Source organism: Lissotriton helveticus, chromosome 11 (assembly GCF_964261635.1).
Source record: "Lissotriton helveticus chromosome 11, aLisHel1.1, whole genome shotgun sequence".
NCBI classification, from domain to species: Eukaryota; Metazoa; Chordata; class Amphibia; order Caudata; family Salamandridae; genus Lissotriton; species Lissotriton helveticus.
In genome coordinates this window covers 242,710,820-242,731,249 of record NC_136072.1, presented here as the reverse complement: position 1 = coordinate 242,731,249, position 20,430 = coordinate 242,710,820, and the positions used below count along the sequence as shown (strand labels likewise).

The window sequence follows — 20,430 nt, the reverse complement described above, 5'->3', positions numbered from 1 at the left end:
AACCTACTTGTAGTGTGCACTGTTCCTATGGGAAAAGAATCCCTTTTCCAACAACAATAATATTGATTAAACCAATCGTTCAAAACACTAGACAGTATAAGATTTCACGTTCTATTTTTAATTCTGATTCATGGAATTGTGATCCAACATTTTATGCAGAAAAAGACATCATAGATGTGAATCTTATTATACATTTATACAAACTACGTGAGAGACAACAATAATTGTACTTTCAAGTTAGGTTAGTTGTTAGTTAGTTGCAAATCACAAATTATTTCCCCTGAAGAAGGGTACCTCCAGGTCCCGAAATGCATTGGGCATCATGTCATCAGCAAATCCATCTATTTGATTTATGAGCAACTATTAATTATGGTTTCCTAATAAGAAATGTGTAAATAGCATATGTGATTTGCAACTAACCTAATTTGAAAGTACAATTATTGTTGTCTCTCACGTAGTTTGTATAAATGTATAATAAGATTCACATCTATGATGTCTTTTTCTGCATAAAATGTTGGATCACAATTCCATGAATCAGAATTAAAAATAGAACGTGAAATCTTATACTGTCTAGTGTTTTGAACGATTGGTTTAATCAAGGTTATAAAGTCAACCTTATAGAAAGCTATCCTAGTGGTAGCTGTGGAGAGCAGCCTTAAGGCTAAGACTTAGAGGCAAGTTAAGCTGGTTGTTTTACCAATTATAATCTCTTGAATGATCAAATGAAAGAAAACCACATGAGGTATATATCAAATATATATGTATTTATTCTAAACACAACCTCTCTGGACTCTTTATGAGGTCAGAGGTAAAAGTACAATACAAGGAACTTAATTAGCATATGATAAGTTGCACAGTATACGTTATTCCCTAGAGGCCTCACAAACCATATACAAAAATAGTGGTATAAGATCCACGTGAGAGTTAGAAAGCAGGCCTAGGGCCTGTAGAACCGCTGGGGCTACCTATAACGACCCAAGGTTAGGATGCAGGAGGCCCACAGGGGACGCGTGCAGTGTCTAAACACAGCAGTGGATCACCATTGATTTTCTACAGAGAACGAACAAGTTACAATTTTAAAGATTAAGGGATCTTAGAGGTGAACTATGATAGAACCCTTTTAGACTAGGACACTTCAAGAGTCAAGACCCACCGGAGCACTCAAGTTACCTCATCCATGGAAGCCGGGTGCATAGGTGACTTTTGGTGTCGAGTTTCATAGTCGATTCCTATAGAGAGCTGCGAAGAAATGCTGCAGGCGACCAGAGGAAAAGTGTCCGGGTGGATTCAGGGGTGGATCAGAGATGTGTAGAACCTAAAAGCGGAGGGGACAGAGTCTGGGTCACTAGCCAGTGACCAGGATGGCGAGAAGAAGATGCCAACTGATGTCAGGTGATTTCAGGTGGAAGAGGTGAAGCTTGACTCTTCAGCCATGAGGACCAAAAGGCATCAACCACAAACAGGAGCTGGATTTGAGCTGTCCCACAAAGGATCTAGCTGACTGCAGTGTCAAAATCTGGATTGGACCCAACAAGCCTGGGCAAAAGCAACCCATGCAAGATAAAAAGATTGGCTTCGGTGCAGACCAGCAAGGTCTGAGGGACTCCTCCTTTGGAGAGGAGTGTGAGCACGTCTGGAGCAACCAGGAAAGCTCAAGAAACAAAGGATTGGCCTTTGTGGGGGCTCACTAGCCAACTGACTAGGAACCGTGAAGGTGCCTCGAGCTGTGGTGAAAAAAGAGGACTCACGGGTCACTCGTGGAGTGCTAGCCTCTGTACTTCAGTGCAAAAGTAGCTCGGGCAGGGGCTTCAAATACCCCAATGCACAACTTCGGGATACCGCGGGAAGTAGGTGCAGTTGCAAAAATACACCATGTCCAGGAGGTCCGGTCCCACGTCTCACGTGTCAGCTACGGGTCTCAGCTTTGCTGGGATTTTGGGTCAGCTTCAGAGATGTCTGGAAGTCCATGTCCTGTGTCGCAGATTCTTCGGGATCTGGCAGGAGCCTCAAAAATGCAGACCGGCAAAGATGCAGTTGGTGCCTGTTTGAACAGGGTGGTCACTCCTTGACCACAAGGGAGATTTCACCCATCTTCCAGTCGATTTGGAATGTCAAAGGACCAAGATATATGTTGCAGTGTTTCGTCCAGGGTAATCTAAAGTCTTAGGGACTGGGGTTCTATACTTATAGTAAGTTTAGGGGTTGGACTAACTCTAAGGTCCCTCCTACGGGTGGACCTGGGGAGGGGGTGGTTACACCCCTTCCCCTTTGTCCAGTTTTGCACCAGAGCTGGGGCTGAGTGCCCAAGCAACCGGTTTGAAATGGGAAATACATGGAGGCAGTGTTTGACACCTTACACGACATGTTTTGATAAAGCCAAACCAAAGTTAGCATTAACCGCAAGAATTATAATGCACTTAAGAGTATATGGTATGGCTATATCATAGAACAGCTATAAGGAGATGGTTCCGAAAGCTGGAGAGGGGCTCAGCTCATGCTAGGGCACCCTCTCACACAAAACCAAGCACTCTGCCTTCAGGATTGTCAAGGCCTGCCATAGGAGTGACATATAGGTTACTATGTGTCTATGTATAAGGTAGATATAGGTATACTATATCTAAGTAAGGGGTGCTTACACCACCTTACCCAGGCTGCAAGTGCAGACCTGTGGTGTCAGTTTGGAAGGATAACCAGGAGTGGCACAATACATGCTGTAGCCCCTGGTAGGCCTCTGGGGTACCTATGCCCTGGGTACCTAAGGTACCATATACAGGGACTCACAAAGGTGACCCAGTAGCCAATCTTGTATGTACCTAAAGTACATGGAATCCATTTTATAAAGAAAGCAGATAGACTGGGGCCCTGAATAGCAGGATCCCAGTCCAACTAAGTCGAAAACCAGCAAAACATTAGGCAAAAAGTGGGGTAACCATATAGTCAGTTTCCACCTTCCCTCACCACGCACATCAAAGGACAGAGAGAGGGTGAAGGAGAGAGATAGAAGAAGAGAGGGGAGAGAAATAGAGAGAAGAAGAGAGGGGGAGAGAGAAAGAGAGGGAGAAGAAGAAAGGGAGAGAGAGAGAGAAGATCAGAGGGAGAGAGTGAGATAGAAGAAGAGAGGGGGAGAGAGAAGAAGAGAGGGGAGAGAGAAGAAGAGAGGGCAAGAGAGAGAGAAGCAGACGGGGAGAGAGAGAGAGAAGAAGAAGAGGGGGAGAGAGAGAAGAAGAGAGGGGAGAGAGAGAGAAGAAGAGAGGGGCAGAGAGAGAAGAAGAGAGGGGCAGAGAGAGAGTGCCGCACCTGCGCACCCAGGCCACACTGCTCACCTGCTGCCACCGGTGTATCTCCAACCACTTGCCGGTATGTATAGCAGTGCACCAGGTCACACATCAGAGTCAGAGCCGTCATCTGAAAAAGAGTCCAGATACATTACTGGCACAGCACACACAGTTGCACCCGGCAACATTGACCCATGCACAGACAAGCAGAGGCACCCCAGCCCCTCCCGCTGCACATTGGAGCATGCCCGCCCATGCACACCCGGGCCTCACTGCTCACCCTCCACCACCGGCGTGTAGTCAGGATGTCCCACCACGAGCCGCTGCAAGCCACAAGCCCGGGGCCCGCGGACATGGCACCCTCCACAACATGCAGCCACGCTGCGCAGGCACCAGGTCTCATGTGTGGTGCTGGGTCTTGATTACTCCATGGCATAGGACATACCAGGGCACCTGCCACCATTGCAGGCTGCAAAACCGCTCGGCCCAATGGATGCCACTAACTCTGGGATCCTGAAAGCGAGACCACATGGCGGTAGGCCCGCGCAGCCCATTGGCTCGGCCTACACTGCGGTCCAGCAAGGCACACAAATCCTGAGCAGTCCAGACCACCGGGACGGGGCATCATCGCAGGCTACACACCCGCTCAGCAGCTTAAGGAGCCAATGACTCAGTGCACCCAAAGTCACCGTCCCGTGGCGGGGGCCTATGCTGGCCGCAATGCAGCATGTGCCACAAACCCTGTTCAACCCCAGTCAGCGTCCCGTGGCATGGTGCCTGTGCCGGCCGCATTGCAGCGTGTGCACAAACCCTGTTCAACCCCAGCCAGTGCCACATGGTGGTAGGACCATACCGGCCTCAAGGCCTCGGTCCGTCATCCAGTCACCACCGGCAGAGGGGTATGTGACGTCGTCGGCCCCTTATATTTGTGGGGTCACATGGCATGTGACGCCTGTGCCAGATGGGCGTGATATGCGTGCAAACCTGCCCTCGGGGAGTGGCTGTGACATGCTGACAACTAGACCAGTGACCTGCACACCACCAGCGAGTACGCCTGCGACGGGTAGCAATGAGGTCCCTCCCTCGGAGCGTTAGCGGAGTAGTCTGGCATGCCATACGCCGGAACAGCGCAGGGCTTGCAAAAATGACTCGTGGGTATTGGGCGTGGTTCAGTCCATGTCTGGACAAGGAAGTTGCTGATGCGTGTGTCCCTGTTGTGGTGTCCACGGGACCCGTTACACAAATTGCCATGTAGCACTTTCTGACTGGCATCCCACAGGATGAGCATCATTGACGCAAGGGAAATCACTGTCCCTACATTCATCCACACATACATACATGAATGATGAAAGACATGACACAGCAGTGCATCACTGGATGTTTATTGCACATCCAGTGCAATTCTGCAGCTTGAGTGGTACAGGGCAATGCCGAGCACACTACACAATATAGGCTCATGGAGGGCCAGCCAGAGTCATCCGGGTATGACAAGTACTGCGTAAGAGGAAGGGTACAGCCCGCAGTCTGATCGCTGTGTCATTGGTCATCAAACAGGATGTGGCAATTCATTTCGCTGTCCGAGGTGAGTACATCTGAGTGAATCGGGGATCAGTGGAAGCTCATGAGTCCATGTGCGGGACCAAGCAGAAACAGGCTAGCTGGAGGAAATGAATGCTACTGAGTCCTTCTGATCACAGGCACATCCACGTCCTCGGATGAGTGCTCTGCCCCACCTGTGGGTGTTGCTGTACTGGCTGCAGCACTGTGTGCCACAGACACATCAGGGGCCGGAGGTGGATTGTCAGCTGCACTGTGTTTGCACTGACACATCAGGTGCTGGAAAGGTTAGGACTGCCGCACTGGGAGGCAGAGACATACCAGGGGGCGGAGATGTTGATGGTGTGGGGCCAGCAGCATTCATCATCACCACGCCTTGTGGCAGCAATGCCATGATGAGGATCTGCAGGGCATGGTAGATCCCAGCTGCATTCCACTGATTTGCAGTGGTGGCTGCCATCCTTTCGGCCTCCATCCACACCATGTCCTCCATGAGCCTCTGAATGTGTGCCAACTCACAGCTGGTATGCAGGAGGCACTCTGAGCAGACAGGTGTTCTTCTTTACACGTCATGACTCCAGCGATGTCAGTCAGGGCTTGTTGGAGACCATGGAGCGGGCCTACACACCCAAGGATGGCGTCAAGTTGGGTTGCCATGATGCCGAAGCCCAACCGCACCTTCTCTGCAGTCTCCCTCTGGCACTCCAGCACACGGCGTTGGAAGGCAATGTATTTTTGCCGGGGGTCTTGGGGGAGTTCTGGGGCTGAGGGTGCCTCCTACTGAGAGCTTTGGGTAGTGGGTGGGGTCTCCTCGATGTAGCTGGGTTGCCCTGATCCTGGAGGTGAGTGGCGGATGAGGTCAATGATGTCTTGGAAGGTTTGGCTGTCGATGTTAGTGTTGTCCTTCTCGTCATCAGTGAAGAGTGGCTGAGACTGCTCTGCAGGAGGTGTTGATGGTGCCCCTGTGATGTGAAGGGGAGATGGTATATTACAATGTGTCCACATGTATGTAGCCGCATGGTACATGTTGACATTCAAACAGCATGGCATTGTACATTGTGACAGTCTGTAGTTCTGGGCGAGGACCCATAGTCATTGTGGGAGTACACTGAGCTCTGCTTGATTGTGCATGTGTGCCATTGTGCCCATCCCCAGACGTCCCCCCAGTACCTGGTGGTCACTCACCCTGTTGCGGTTATGTTGTGTCCTGTCGAGCAGTGTCTGATCCCCCGACTCCGGCCACAGTCTCCACACTGATGACTGTTGACACCAGCTCCTCCATGTCATCCAGCTCAAGCTGTGGTGCTGGGCCCCCACCTCCAATCTGCGTTGCTGTCTTCTGGTTGGTGGAGAGTTTCTCCTTGGTCCTCCGCTTGATGTCATTCCATCACCTCTTGACCTTGTCCATTGTCCTCTTGTGCTCTCCAACTGCATTCACCTTGTCCACGATGTCCCACCATATTCCATTTTTGGTGCTCAATGACACGTTGGAGGTGACGAACAGTTGTTGATGGTGTTCCATCACCTCCGTGACTATGATCCTGTTCGCCTGCGGACTGAACTTCGTCTTCCTCTTCTTCTTGCCCTTGCTCTTCGCTGTCCCCGAGGTCCTGGGCTGGTCATCTGGGGTGCTTGTGGGGTTGCTCTCGTCCACTGTGCCTGCTCCGGCTGCCTCCATGGTGCTTGGGTGTTGGTAAGTTTGTGTTTATGGGTGTTTTTTCTATTTTTATGTTGATTTTTCCCACCTGCCAGGTGTGTGTTGCACGTCTGGCACTGCTTATTGCTGATTTCCTCATTGCGCTTTGGCCCATCGCAGGTTTTTTGGTTTTGTGGTTTGCGTTATTGTCTCCATCTAAGTGGTTATATCGCAGAAATAGTCCGCGGTTACGGGAGAATATCGCATGCTAACACCTTGTTATGAATTCCACGTTGACACTGGGTTATTTTCCCATGATAGACTGCGATGTCCAAAGTTGTGTTACAATACTCTTGCGGTAGTTATCACACGTTCTTGTGAATATACCCCTGTGTGGTTTGCTGTTGTCAAGTAATTACCTTGCTTAAGTACAAAGCTCCGAGTGGTTTATGCTATTAATACTGGTGAAGAAAGGTAACAAATAAAGGCATGAATGGTAAAATGGTGAAATGTCAAAGATTGCTAGAGTATAACCTCGTATTTTAAGGGTTAAATACTAGGCCTGGGCAATTACACCGGCTCACATAAATAAGAGTCATTTGGGGGCAAAGATCCTCCTGCAGAAGCCCAGGAACAATGAATTTAGTAAACGCAAGTAGCTGCTACTGTTTGTGTTCTGTTGAATTTATGCTATTTTCATACTGTAAAAGGCGTTTTTGCGTCCATTTTTGCCACAATAATGCATTTTGGGCTGAAAAAAGCATTAAATCCCTGGTTACTCTCTTCGTGTAATTACATATAACCTCAAGTCGTTTTGCTGTAATTTCGCATAATTTCTCAACTGCAAATTATACGAATTATTACCAACTCCACCTAAAACATCCTGATAACATGGGATTACATTGTTTTGACACACATCTTACAAATAGACACTCATTTTAATATGACATAAAAATGCAATTAAAGGAGTTAACTGAGCTTAAGACATTATTAAGTCTTTAGAGAAGAGAAAGAAAAGATGTTTTGTAGACAACATGCCAAAATGCAATTCATGTTTTTTTCTCTGTGAAAACCCAATGTTCCTACAGCTTCAGACAGATTCCACTAAATGATTATTCTACATTCATAACACCCTCTTAATTAGGCAATCACACGTTGCCACCGAGCACGGTTCTCTGAATTTCCTTTCAAACGTCTTTACCTAACTTTGTTACTTCTTTCTCTGAGGGAACTGCTATCTTCTTTATCTGATAGCAGTTATGTGACAATAATGACTGTAGTGGGAGTGATTATACATTTCATTTATTTTGGGTGGGTTTAATTTATTTGTTTTATTTATAACACTTATAGAGCGCTCTATCACCTAACAGGCATCCTGGCGCTGAACCAACAGTGTACAATCAGATAAGTGTTATGGGAGACGCAAGAGTGACCAATTACGAACTAGGAAAGAGCCAAGTTTTTAATCTCTTTCTGGGAAGGAGAAGATCCTCCATTTGTCTCAGCTCCAAAGGGAGCCTCTTCCACAGTCGTGCAACTGCGGTGCCAAAAGCACTATGTCCTAATTTTATTTTTTTAAACCTAGGCACCTTTACCAATCTCGCTGTGGAAGAACAAAGGCTTCTCTCCGGAACATACCAAGCAAATTTCCTCCTCAGCAGTGTCGGCCCAAGTCCATGCAGGGTTTTAAAAACTATACAAAGAGATTTGAACTGGACTCTCTGAAGTATCGGGATCCAATACAGCTCAGCCAAAGCTAAGGAGGTAGAAGAACATCTTGATTTCCCCAGGGCAAGTTTAGCTGTTATTGCTGGAATCCTCTGGAGCCTATCCAGTAAATATCTTGGGGATTCAAGCAATAAGGAATTGCAGTTGTCCAATCTACTTACAAAGGTGCATTGCACTATCAATGCTCGTGCATGAATTGGGGGAAGTGGAAGAATTTTGCTCAGGGCTCTAATAATGGCAAAGCAACTCCCCATGTTTTTTTTTACCTGCGATCCGAGAGTCAACTTACTGTTGAACATAACACCCAGGTTACGGACCTTCTCGACAGGCACCACTGGACTGGCTGATGCTAATGGCCAGAAGTTCGGAGGAAGCCCCATGGGGTTTTACCCTACTGGACAGTAGAGAGTCTCAGTTTTCTCTGAATTAAACTGATGCGAATTCCCCTTCAGCCATTGGGTAATATCTCGAAGACACTCATGAAACACTTCCAGCGTTGTGGACTGTTCTCCCTCTAAGGAGAGAATTAGTTGGGTATCGCCCACATAATTTACAATTTTGATATTGTGTGACCTTATAACAGTAATTAAAGGTTTCATATAAATATTAAAAAGGATAGGGCTGAGCGCAGAGACCTGCGGAACGCCATGCAAGATGTCAATAAAATCCGACTGATAGGGGAAGCGCCACTGCCTGTTTCCTATTAGATAGAAAGGTTTGGAACCAGCTCAAAGCCGTGCCTGCTATTCCCACCTCTTTAAGTCTCTCCAAAAGAGTGGCATGATTGACCGTGTTGAATGGGGCAGACAGGTCAAGCAGGATCAAAACCACAGCTTAACCTCTGTCTGCACGCATACGAAGCTCGTCCATCACGTCACTAATGCCGTCTCCGTACCATGGGCTGGACGGAACCCAAATTGCACATCCTCTAGGATTCTATTGATTTCCAGGTACTTAGAGCACTACTGACCAGACGTTCTACGATCTTAGCGAGATAAGGTAAAAGGGAGATCGGCCTGTAATTTTTAGGGCAGTCTGGATCCAAAGTTTTCTTTTTTAATAGCGGGGTTACCAAAGCCTGTTTCCACCCTGTCGGTACTGTTCCACTAAGAAGAGATTGGTTACAATAAGGTGGAGAGTAGGGAATAGTTCTACTCCCAACTCCTTCCACACCTTATGTGGTAAGGGGTCCAAAGGCGACCCCGAAGAAATACCCAGAGCCATTTTACCAAACTCCTCCTCCGATGGTATCTCAAAATCAGTTAAGGTGAGCAGCATCTCTTCACCTCCTACCTCATTAACATCATTTGGATTTCCCTTGACATGCCCCTTATATTCTATGCCCTCAACCTCCTCCTTTATCATAGTCGCTCCAAGACCATCAATGATGATTTTAATTTTATCATTGAAAAACCTTGCCAGGCTATCACAAACATCCTGAGTAGGAGTGTCTGATTCTTAGCACAATCAGGACTAGTAAAATTATTCAGAATATTAAAAATGCTTCTGGTGCCATTCGGCGCAAGAAAACATGAAAATACACTCTTAAAATTTCAAAATATTGAATGGAATAGAAAAGGTTTAATTCCCATTGATAGAATTGTATGACAATCATATTGCTAAGTTCTAAGAAAACAAATAGTGGCAATGGGAATAAGAATGAGTTTTGTGTCGTGCCTACACACGTGCACACATCCATGCACATATGGAAACATGCATGCAAATATGCACTTGTTCACACAGATCTACAAACACCCATAGACCTCCAACAAATGCAGCCTAAAAGGCATGTTTTAGGTTTTTGTTGAAAGCATAGGTTGTATAGTACCATATAGCGCAGTAAGACATGTTAAAGAGCAAACAGCCTGATTCATCAAGCCGAAATCGGCTCGCAAAGGGCCAGATTCTGAGAATCTGGCCCTTTGCGAGCGCTATTTTTGCATTTGGGATTCATCATCCCAAATGCAAAAATCGGTAATAGCGATTTCGCTATTTTGCGTCGAATTACATTTAAGGAATCTCTATTTGAGATTCCTTAAATGCAATTCATCATCCATTTAAAAATTGCGAATTCGCAATTTCGGCCCGCTATTTACCGCGAGGTCAAACCTCGTGGTAAATAGCGAAAACTTAGAAAAATGCTTTTAAAAGCATTTTTCTAAGTTGCATGTTGCACACACACATGTCCTTTGGACATGTGTGTGCGCAACACCTGTTTCAATTTGCATTTAAGGGGTGCTACAGGGTGTTCTTTGGACACCCCTGGTACCCTTTAAATCGCTATCTTATTTGCGAGTAGCAAATTGCTAATCGCAAATAAGGAATACTCCCCATTCATTCCTATGGGCCTTTTGGCCCATAGGAATGAATGGGGAGTTATTTCTTATTTGCGATTAGCAATTTGCTACTCGCAAATAAGGAACATGTAGGAATCGCAATATTTATTGCAATTCCTACATGAATCCCGTTTTGCAAGTCCTTAATAGCGATTCGTTATGAATCGCTATTAGGGGCTCGCAAAACGGGAGAATGATGAATCAGGCTGTAAATGTGTTGGGTGTAACGAAGGGAATAAGTGGGTGGGAATGAGCAAGGAGCCCTGTAATTGGAATAATTATCATTATTGAAAGTAATGTCTTGCTTATTACACCACAATGTTTTAGCACATGAAAGCGAATTATAACTATACTATCTTTCACGATTGTTATGCAATGCGTTTATCTATCTCTTGCTTTTGTTTGAGTTCTTTGATTTCTTGCTGTTTTCTTGGTGTATTATTGAATTGCTCGTTCTATTTGTTCCCATCACAACATTATAAGATCGTATTTCGCTCACATAGTTAACCCACTCATTATTTTTTCGCAATCTCCAGAAGGTCTAATGTCTCATATGTCCAATTTTATTGTAGAATACTGATTGATGACCTGCAAGCTGCCTTGGATAATGAGCGTGATAGCAAGATTCGTGCTGTTCACAGCTATGAAAAATATAATGACTATAATACGGTAAAATGAGTAATTTAGATATATTTTATTGTATTGATGATTTGTATGGTTGCACGACCCCCTTGATATCCCATAACCTATCTGAATATCTTTGCACAGATTGTTTCCTGGACTGCGGATATTGCTTTTCAGAATCCATCTCTCGTGAGTCGTTCACAAATTGGAACAACATATGAGAATCGCCCGATCTACATTCTCAAGGTATTTTTCAGAATTCTTGTTATTTTTTCTTTTTTTTTAAACTGTGGTGGCCAACCAAGGCAAATGCACCTTCTATTTAATGGTCTCTCTCTGGAACTCTTTGATCCAATAGCTCTTTCAAGAACTCTCTCTTTCCCAGTTTGTATTTTACATTCAGATTTAAGTAACATACATATCAGATCATGGGAGTATGTGCTTGTTTCATTGAAACTGATAATGGGCTAAATAAAGACCTAATATTGGCGGTGAAATGGGAATATAATGATGAAAACAAGCCAGTAGGATCCCTGAGAATACCCATGCATCTAACTCTGAGTCCTAATAAAGTTGTAAGTATTTACATTTTCTAATGAGGAAAGAACAAAATCAAGGTAGCCATTCCCTTCATGAAGCTGTACCAGGAGATATGTAATTCATGGCACTTACTGAGTGGTGGATTGAGCGAAAGTAAGAAAATATGGGGTATATGTATATATATGTATATATATATTCACTGAAAAAACCATAGGTTATAGACCATATATAGTTAGGAATTAGCAATTACAAAACCTTGAAAATTCACTGAAAAACCATAGGTTATAGCCCATATATAGTTAGGAATTAGCATTTACAAAACCTTGAAAATTCACTGAAAAAACCATAGGTTAGAGACCATATATAGTTAGCTGGACATTTTATTGACATAAAACCAATGAAATTCCATATATAGTTAGTTGCACTAACTATATATCGCGCACCCGCAATCCACTGCTGATGATGTCACATATTACATCATTCATGACATGGTCAGTGACATCACTGATGACATCACTGATGACATCTCAAATGACATCACTGATGACATCACTGATAACAACATCCAGTGATTTTTTGTTTCTGTAAAGTTTAATTATGTCTTACATATTGAAGAATGAGTGGATGTGTAAGTGTCTGGACGAAGGATTTAGTAGGTGCATGACTGACTGTATGAGTGAGTGATTAAATGTGTCTCACTGAGTGCATGGGTTAGTGACTAAACTGTCTTAATTTGTGCATCATTATGTCTGTTGTTCTGTAAACTGCTGCATGTGTTGATCAGTAGCTATATGAGTAACTATATGGGTTATTGATTGATTGCCCAAGTATTTGTATGGGAGACTGAGTGTGTGTGTGGCTAGCTGGGAGGTGTGTGACTCTGTGCAGATCAATGTGTACTTGTATCAATGATTGTATAAGAAGGTAAGTATGTGTTAGTATATGTTTGAAAATGTAAGGTGCTCTATGTTTAACTGTATAGACAAGAAAATGGAAGTGTCATTGATTCTTTACAGGACTGACTAGGTGTGTGAGTAACTCCATGGATGAGTGGCAGACTGTGAGTGTCTGTATAGGTGTATGAGTGCATATGATAGTGTTGTAAAGATGAGTGATTGTATGTATGAATGATTGTATGGGTGAATGAGTGAAGGTGTGTGTAGACGTAGCAATCAGTGAGTGCGTACGTAGTAACTAGTATTGGTGTGTCAATGGTTTCAAAAATTATACTCTGTATTTAACACTGGGTGAAACAGAGGTTATATTAAAATGTGAGGAGATGCATTGTATTGTCACATGAATGATATCATCAGTGATGTGGTCATTGATGTCAAATGAGATGTCATCAGTGATGTCATCAGTGATGTCATTTGAGATGTCATCAGTGATGTCATCAGTGATGTCACTGACCATGTCATGAATGATGTAATATGTGACATCATCAGCAGTGGATTGCGGGTGCGCGATATATAGTTAGTGCAACTAACTATATATGGAATTTCATTGGTTTTATGTCAATAAAATGTCCAGCTAACTATATATGGTCTCTAACCTATGGTTTTTTCAGTGAATTTTCAAGGTTTTGTAAATGCTAATTCCTAACTATATATGGTCTATAACCTATGGTTTTTTCAGTGAATTTTCAAGGTTTGGTAAATGCTAATTCCTAACTATATATGGTCTATAACCTATGGTTTTTTCAGTGAATTTCAATGGTTTTTTAATAGCAAATATCATAAGCTGTCGAATGTCAAGTACGTGGTAAGTAAAAACATTTTCGTGTTTATGCACACTGATCTGCTTTGAATGCTGCCCCCCACCCCTCATTTCTATTAGGAGTACTCTCTCTTTGCAGATAGTGAAGGGTAGTTAACGCAGGCCTTTGCCCCCGTTGTAATCCGTCGTGCCTGCTTCTCTCTCCATTTGATTGATTGTTCTCTTTGGTTCATTCTCTATTTACAAACAAGCACAGAGTCGCAATACTCTGTTTAGTCTTTGCAGATAGCGAAAAATCATGTAAAAAAACAAAAGGAATCGAGCAAAATCAGTAGGCCACTAATGGGATCTCTTTTTGACCTCGCTAAAATAGAAACATTAGGAACAACCTGTTGAAAATAGCAATGTGTATGTACATAAGCGGCGTTCATTTGTGTTCACAGTACCCCTTGTTGATTGTTTGAATCGAGCATTGAATTGTTCGAAGTTGGTTCTCTTAAGGATCTTCTCTGCCTGCAAACAAGGAAGAATAGGAATATTCTCTCTCCCTTTGCAGATAGTGAAGGGTAGGTAACGCAAGCCTTTAACACGTCGTACCTATTTCATTCCTCATTGATTGATTGATTGTCCGAACATTGACTGTTTGGGAATTAGTTCTTTTTGGAGGTATTCCCTGTTTGCAAATAAACGTAGGAAAATCTTTACAAGTAGTGAAAGGGTAGGTAATGCGGACCTTTCTCCCCCGTTGTAATCTGTCATGCCTATCTACTCCCCACTGATTGATGCACCTGTTTCACCCGGACCATTTACTAGAGATATCTGGCCCAACAAGAGAGCACCCCTAGTGAAAAGGACATATGCAATAATAACGAAGTGATCACTGTATCCTGTTAACAGAAACTTTAGCATGAAACAACCTGGAAAGAAAAGAATAGGAAAACGAAAATCAGTAGGCCACTGATGAACTTTTTATTAAATAACAAACAAAGAAACGATAACAATACGTAATGATAAAACCTATTATTGTCCTAGAAACAAGAAACGTTAGAAGTAAGCCCGTAATAAAAAACCTGAAAACATCGCCCCTCACTGCCCCAAAACGTGTCTGTCCCACCGCCTGCCACGGCCAAATAACGGCAAACTGGGAAAGATAGAAGTCAGCAGACATCCGCCCCATTCTAGAAACTTCCAAAGGGCAACAGGTTTTCGGCTACGCCCAGCCGGAAACAACACATATAAGGCGGGTCCTGCTGCCACGCCTCGGAGATCATCACGTAGGGTGTAGCCGGAGGAGAGGCCGAGGCCGAGGCCAGCGGGACCCGGCCAGGGGGATTGACAACGCTGGAGAGTTGCAGGGGGGGGAATGTCTGTGTCCTCGACCCTCCCCTCTCTCTCCCAGTCCGGCCGCGGTGGCCCTTGACAGTTTCAGGTAGTCCCGCCACATTCTCTACCAGTCCGGCCACCAACGGCTGGGGCCGATGGGATCCGGCTGCAGCCGATAAACCAAGGAACCCGTTCATGGGGCCAGAGCAAGGGGCGTCCGGTCGACATCCACCGGAAGCCCGGCCCGAAGACGGACGGGACACTTCTTCTTTCTTGAATAATGGCTGCGACAACACTGGGGGGGAATGTCTTGCACATGCCTCGGACCCCCCCCCCCTCTCGTCCTCATCGCCTGGTCCGGCCATAACAAATCTCAAGCGAGACGCCGTGGGGTGCACTGGGAGGGAGAGACGGTGCGAACAGGCCTCTCCCGCCTCCCCAGTGGAGGCTTCCCACCTGCACCCTCAGCGCTCCAGGCGCCCGGAAAAGGGTTCTTCCACTGTGGCGATGCTGCAACGTCTCGCCTGGCAGGGTGGAGCCCGTCCGCTCATTTGACCCCGCGATCGCCAGTAGCTACCGAACTCTCAAAATGGCGATCGACGTGGCAAGAGCATAAAGAAATGGCCCGGTCACTGGTTGACTCCACCACAGTAGTCCTCCACGACCTTGAAGATTCTAGAGGAGCCGCGGGAGTCTCCGACCCCCGCAGACACCCCTGATGGGGAATGACTGCCATGATCGCCCGTGGAGTGACGAAACTGTATCCGCGGGACGTCGGTGCTCCCATGCTGGCGCCAGCCTCACTTTGAATTACTAGAATCCTGCAAACCTCAGTTCCGGTGAAAGCACACTGTGACCCGGTAGGAAAAATTGTTGCACCCCCTCCCCTTTTTGACTGATAGTTCAAACCACCGATCCTTTCATTTGCCCTTTTACCAGAACTTTGGACTGCCTCCCCCTCTTTTACATTTTCTAGAGAAAACAAAACATTAACCACTACATTAGCATAGCAGTTGACACCAGAACTGTTTTCAAATTGAACACCAACAACATCTTCAACAGAATCCTTTTTGTTTCTGCTGTGACCCTGCTACAGCACAGGCATTGTCCCCAGCAGTAATTCTGCAATGCCGGTAAGAATACCTGTAGTGCCTACTGGACTCACTCACCCCCGCGGCGCCCCACGCCGTTATTTGCTGGGCGGCAACTTACTAGACATCACCTTTGTGCCATCTAGATTTCAGCGCGTTCTGCTGCCTTGGAACTATTCGCACAACAGACTGCTACTGACGACCCACCCCCAGGCAACATCTTCTGAATTTTCATAATTTGAAAGAACTAGTAACATGTCCTCATCAGGAATTTCCTCATGAAAAGTCTGCAATGATGATTCTTGTAACTCTATGGTCTCCAAACATTCGATAAATTCGCCATCAAGAGATTGATCAAAAAAATCATTAAAGTCATCTCCTCCTTGTGAGAAAATTTCATTATTGGTGCTGTCAATTTCAATAAATGTATTGCATAATTCAAAAGAAATTGCCACGGTCTCTTCGTTGTTTAAATGTTTTTACTGTTTTTGTTTTGTTGTATATATTTATAAGTTATTAAAGTTTTATAATCCTACTACTTTGTTGGAGTGCTATATATTTTTAATGTGACACATAAATGTAAAAACTTTGATGTACAAAGAGTCATCCCTGGAATCTTCCGCTTCAGGCTCGGTCCCCTCCCCAATCACAATACAGGATGGTTTTCAGATAGTAGGAACACGTGTGGTGTGACGGATCTCATCGGGTCTGGGCCTTGATCTACTATAACTCCTTTGAAGAGGGGTGATTCTTTACAGCTGGGGCCATAAACTACATCTGCAGGGCTAGCTGATAGCCTGGACAATCGGACACAGAGGAAGAGGAGTGTCAGAGGGTGCGGTAGTGAATAGGGCGAAAGGGAGGTGTCGGGCGGGCACAGAGTGTGATTCTCAGGGAAGAGCAGCGCAGATGGGGAGAGGTTTATTGCCCATGCATAACACAGAGAGCGGGGGTGACCAGTGCCTGGGGAAGATGCTTGCGAGGGTGGGGAGCCATGCTACGAATCGACAGCGTGCAGAGAGTGGGTCTGGTCAAGGCATCTAAAATGGCTGCCGTGCACGACAAAAGTGTGGCATTTCAAAAAAGGCAAGATGGCGCAAACAATGTTTTTCAACACTTCCTCATTTCCTTCGAATCGAACGTTAACAGACGCTGGTGCATATTACCAAAGTTAAGCGATATTTATCGCTAACGATGCTTACCAACAAATTTTTTACCGCTAAGCATCGTCAGAAATTATCGAAGATAAACCTTGCTATTATCAAGGTTTATCGCAAATGCGATAAAAAACGACCGCAATGCATTAATATCGCTGAAAACTCAGCGATATTCATGCATTACCGAGCTAATGCTCTTAGCCATGTTATCCACCTCCCATTGGATAACATGGCTAAGAACTGCTCAGGGCAGGTGTTAGTTTTTGGAGATATTCGCGCTTAGCGCGAATATCTCCAAAAGTTGGTAATAGGAGATATATATCTTGCATGTTGTAATGCAAATTATTGTGGTATATGGAACTCATACCATAATCTCTCAGGAAAGCAGAAACTGATCCTTTTGGGACCGCCTGAGAAGGCCTAGGGGGTGAGGGGTACTCTACTTTGCCCCCTTTTCAGGTTCCGAACTATTTTATTTTACTCTCTTCTGTAATTACACAAAATAGCAGCGATAAGATGCATCAGAGACACACAGTGAGAGAAAGGAGGCCGGAGATGAAGAAGAGATGTCAAATACACATTGGAGATAATATAGTGGGAGAAGGGCAGTAAATATGAGTAAACTTACCATGTAACATAAAAATGTTGCACTCTATACTATAAGTCTCATTTTATACTACAATCACTTCGCTACAACCTCATAAATTAAAAATAAAAATGAATAATGTCTCAAACAATTTTTGATTTCTAAATATAAATTTATTCTTCTGAATTTTCTAAATTTGAAAGAACTAGTAACATGTCCTCATCAGTAATTTCCTCTTCAATCATCTCATCTGGAATCTCCTCATTAAAAGTCTGCAATGATGATTCTTGTAACTCTATGGTCTCCAAACATTCGATAAATTCGCCATCAACAGATTGATCCAAAAAATCATTCAACTCATCTCCTCCTTGTGACAATATTTCATTATTGGTGCTGTTAATTTCAATCAATGTAGTGGAATCATTCAAGTCATCTCCTCCTTGTGACAATATTTCATTATTGGTGCTCTCAATTTCAATCAATGTAGTGGACAATTCAAAAGAAATTACCACGGTCTCTTCATTGTGAGCCATTTTATTTTGAAATTGCTTGCTGTAAATTGCAGAAAAAAATAATCACTTTCATTTATCGTTTTTAGTAATACATAATATAAAACTAACTTTATCAAGTATTTAGTATAACAGAAGGACTGCAAATAAATAACAGAAAACATTTTTCAAATTATCTTCAAGTGTACAACATAGTTCCCCTTACAAATTAACAACTCACCTTTTTAAAAGTAGGAGAAGTGTTAGTACTGTGTAAATCAAACACCAGAAATTCACCACCAAAAATTCCTCACAAATGTACCTCAGACAGTAGTATCACAAAATGGCTGTGGTTTCCTCTCATTTGAGATATATACATAACCAATTAACTTTCATCACACACAAATACAAAACCAAAGTAACATTTTAATTGGTTCTAAATTTCAACACTTTCAAATGTGTTTTCCCCATGCAATTTTCCATAGGACATTTACATACGTCTACAGCCTGAATGGCTGAACGGAATTACACCAAACTTGGCAAAATGGTACATCAAACCTAAGAGGTCAGGAAGGATCTACTATGCCCCCTTATGGTCATTTGCCCCTTCGCTTTGGCCTCCTCTTGTCTCTCGATCCTACCGAGAGACAAGATGGCGGCCGCTACGGACTGTTTGGAATGTTTACAGACGCCGGAGAACCAATCAGCTTCGCAAAGCTCCGTAACGCGAAAAGTACGCGAAGCGGAGCGCTGTTACAGATATATATCTTTTTTTGAACGTTAATTTCTCAAAATCCACTGGAGCACATATATTGAGACCTAGCAAAGGCACATCGGGCTACCAGTCCCTAATATTTTGCCAAGTTTCGTGCAAATCCATTCAGCCGTTCGATTATTATTATTATTTTTTTTTTTTGCCCCGCGGGGCCCTTTTAAAACCTCCACATCAAACCTAGGGGGTCAGCGAGGATCTACTATGCCCCCTTATGGTCATTTGCCCCTTCGCTTTGGCCTCCTCTTGTCTCTCGATCCTACCGAGAGACAAGATGGCGGCCGCTACGGACTGTTTGGAATGTTCACAGACGCCGGAGAACCAATCAGCTTCGCTTCACAAAGCTCCGTACCGCGAAAAGTCCGCGAACCGGAGCGCTGCCCGGTCCGCTGTTACAGATATATATCTTTTTTTGAACGTTAATTTCTCAAAATCCACTGAAGCACATATATTGAGACCTAGCAAAGGCACATCGGGCTACCAGTCCCTACAATTTTGCCAAGTTTCGTGCAAATCCATTCAGCCGTTCGGGCTAAAAGTGAGGCCAACCGCCCTATGGGAAACTCAATGTTAAAAACACGTTTTGGGACCCCCTTTTTTCTCGGCCCCCCCTTGACGAAACACCCCCAAATTTTCAGGGGCTGCTCAGAAACAAAATGTTCCATTTTCCTGAAAATTTCAGCCAATTCCGTCCACAAACGCCAAAGTTATTAGACATAGAATTTTCAAAAATCCCATAGAGAAAAAATCCTAACTATATATACCTACTGGCGACCGCCAGTAGGTAATATATATATATATATATATATATATATATATATATATATATATATACAAACAACAAAGGGTGTCCCCTCGAAGAAGCCACACGCTTGAGGGTAAAAATATCAGCGCTTTATCTGCAGAGAGCAACAGCTGGGAAACCGGCAACCTCCACAGAGTCTCAGGCCAAGCCTGACGCGTTTCGTGCACTCCTGCACTTAATCATGGGCTGTTGGGTTGAACACTTGCGTCACCATCACGGCACTTGAAATACCTTCAGGACCTGCCCAGTGGGCGTGAGCAGTGCAGTGCCTGTTGGTCCTTATAGTGCGGTTAATTTTCTTTCAGTGAGGGGTAACAAACAGTGTCTTTTTAAAACCAAATATTTCCCCAGTGGGTAGTGAAAAAGTCCCGAATCCTCCCAAGCTGCTCCTAAGAACTTTCGCAGCGCACCTCTTGCTCACATGATGCTTGACTTCAACATGATGTCAGCTGTGATCCGCTCCACCGCGGCATGGCTTCATTCACGGCAGGACTGGCCGTTTTACATCCAAACAACAAAGGGTGTCTCCTCGAAGAAGGCACACGCTTGAGGGGAAAAATATGAGCGCTTTATTTGCGGAAAGCAACAGCTGGGAAACTGAAAACCTCCACAGAGTCTCAGGCCAAGCCCGACGCGTTTCGTGCACTCCTGCACTTAATCATGGGCTGTTGGATTAAATACTTGCGTCACCATCACGGCACTTAAAATACCTTCAGGACCCGCCCAGTGGGCGTGAGCAGTGCAGTGCCTGTTGGTCCTTATAGTGCAGCTAATTTTCCTTCAGTGAGGGGTAACA

General features: G+C 44.5%; 1 protein-coding gene across 1 annotated transcript in view; it reads left to right on the top strand.

The window, feature by feature from the left end:
- LOC144792865 (carboxypeptidase B-like) overlaps positions 1–20,430 on the top strand; it is a 96,649-nt gene that overhangs the window by 37,865 nt on the left and 38,354 nt on the right. The window contains exons 4-5 of the mRNA XM_078668060.1: positions 11,105–11,201; positions 11,301–11,402. Coding sequence (XP_078524186.1) covers positions 11,105–11,201; positions 11,301–11,402 — 199 coding nt within the window. The remainder of the gene's footprint in view (positions 1–11,104; positions 11,202–11,300; positions 11,403–20,430) is intronic.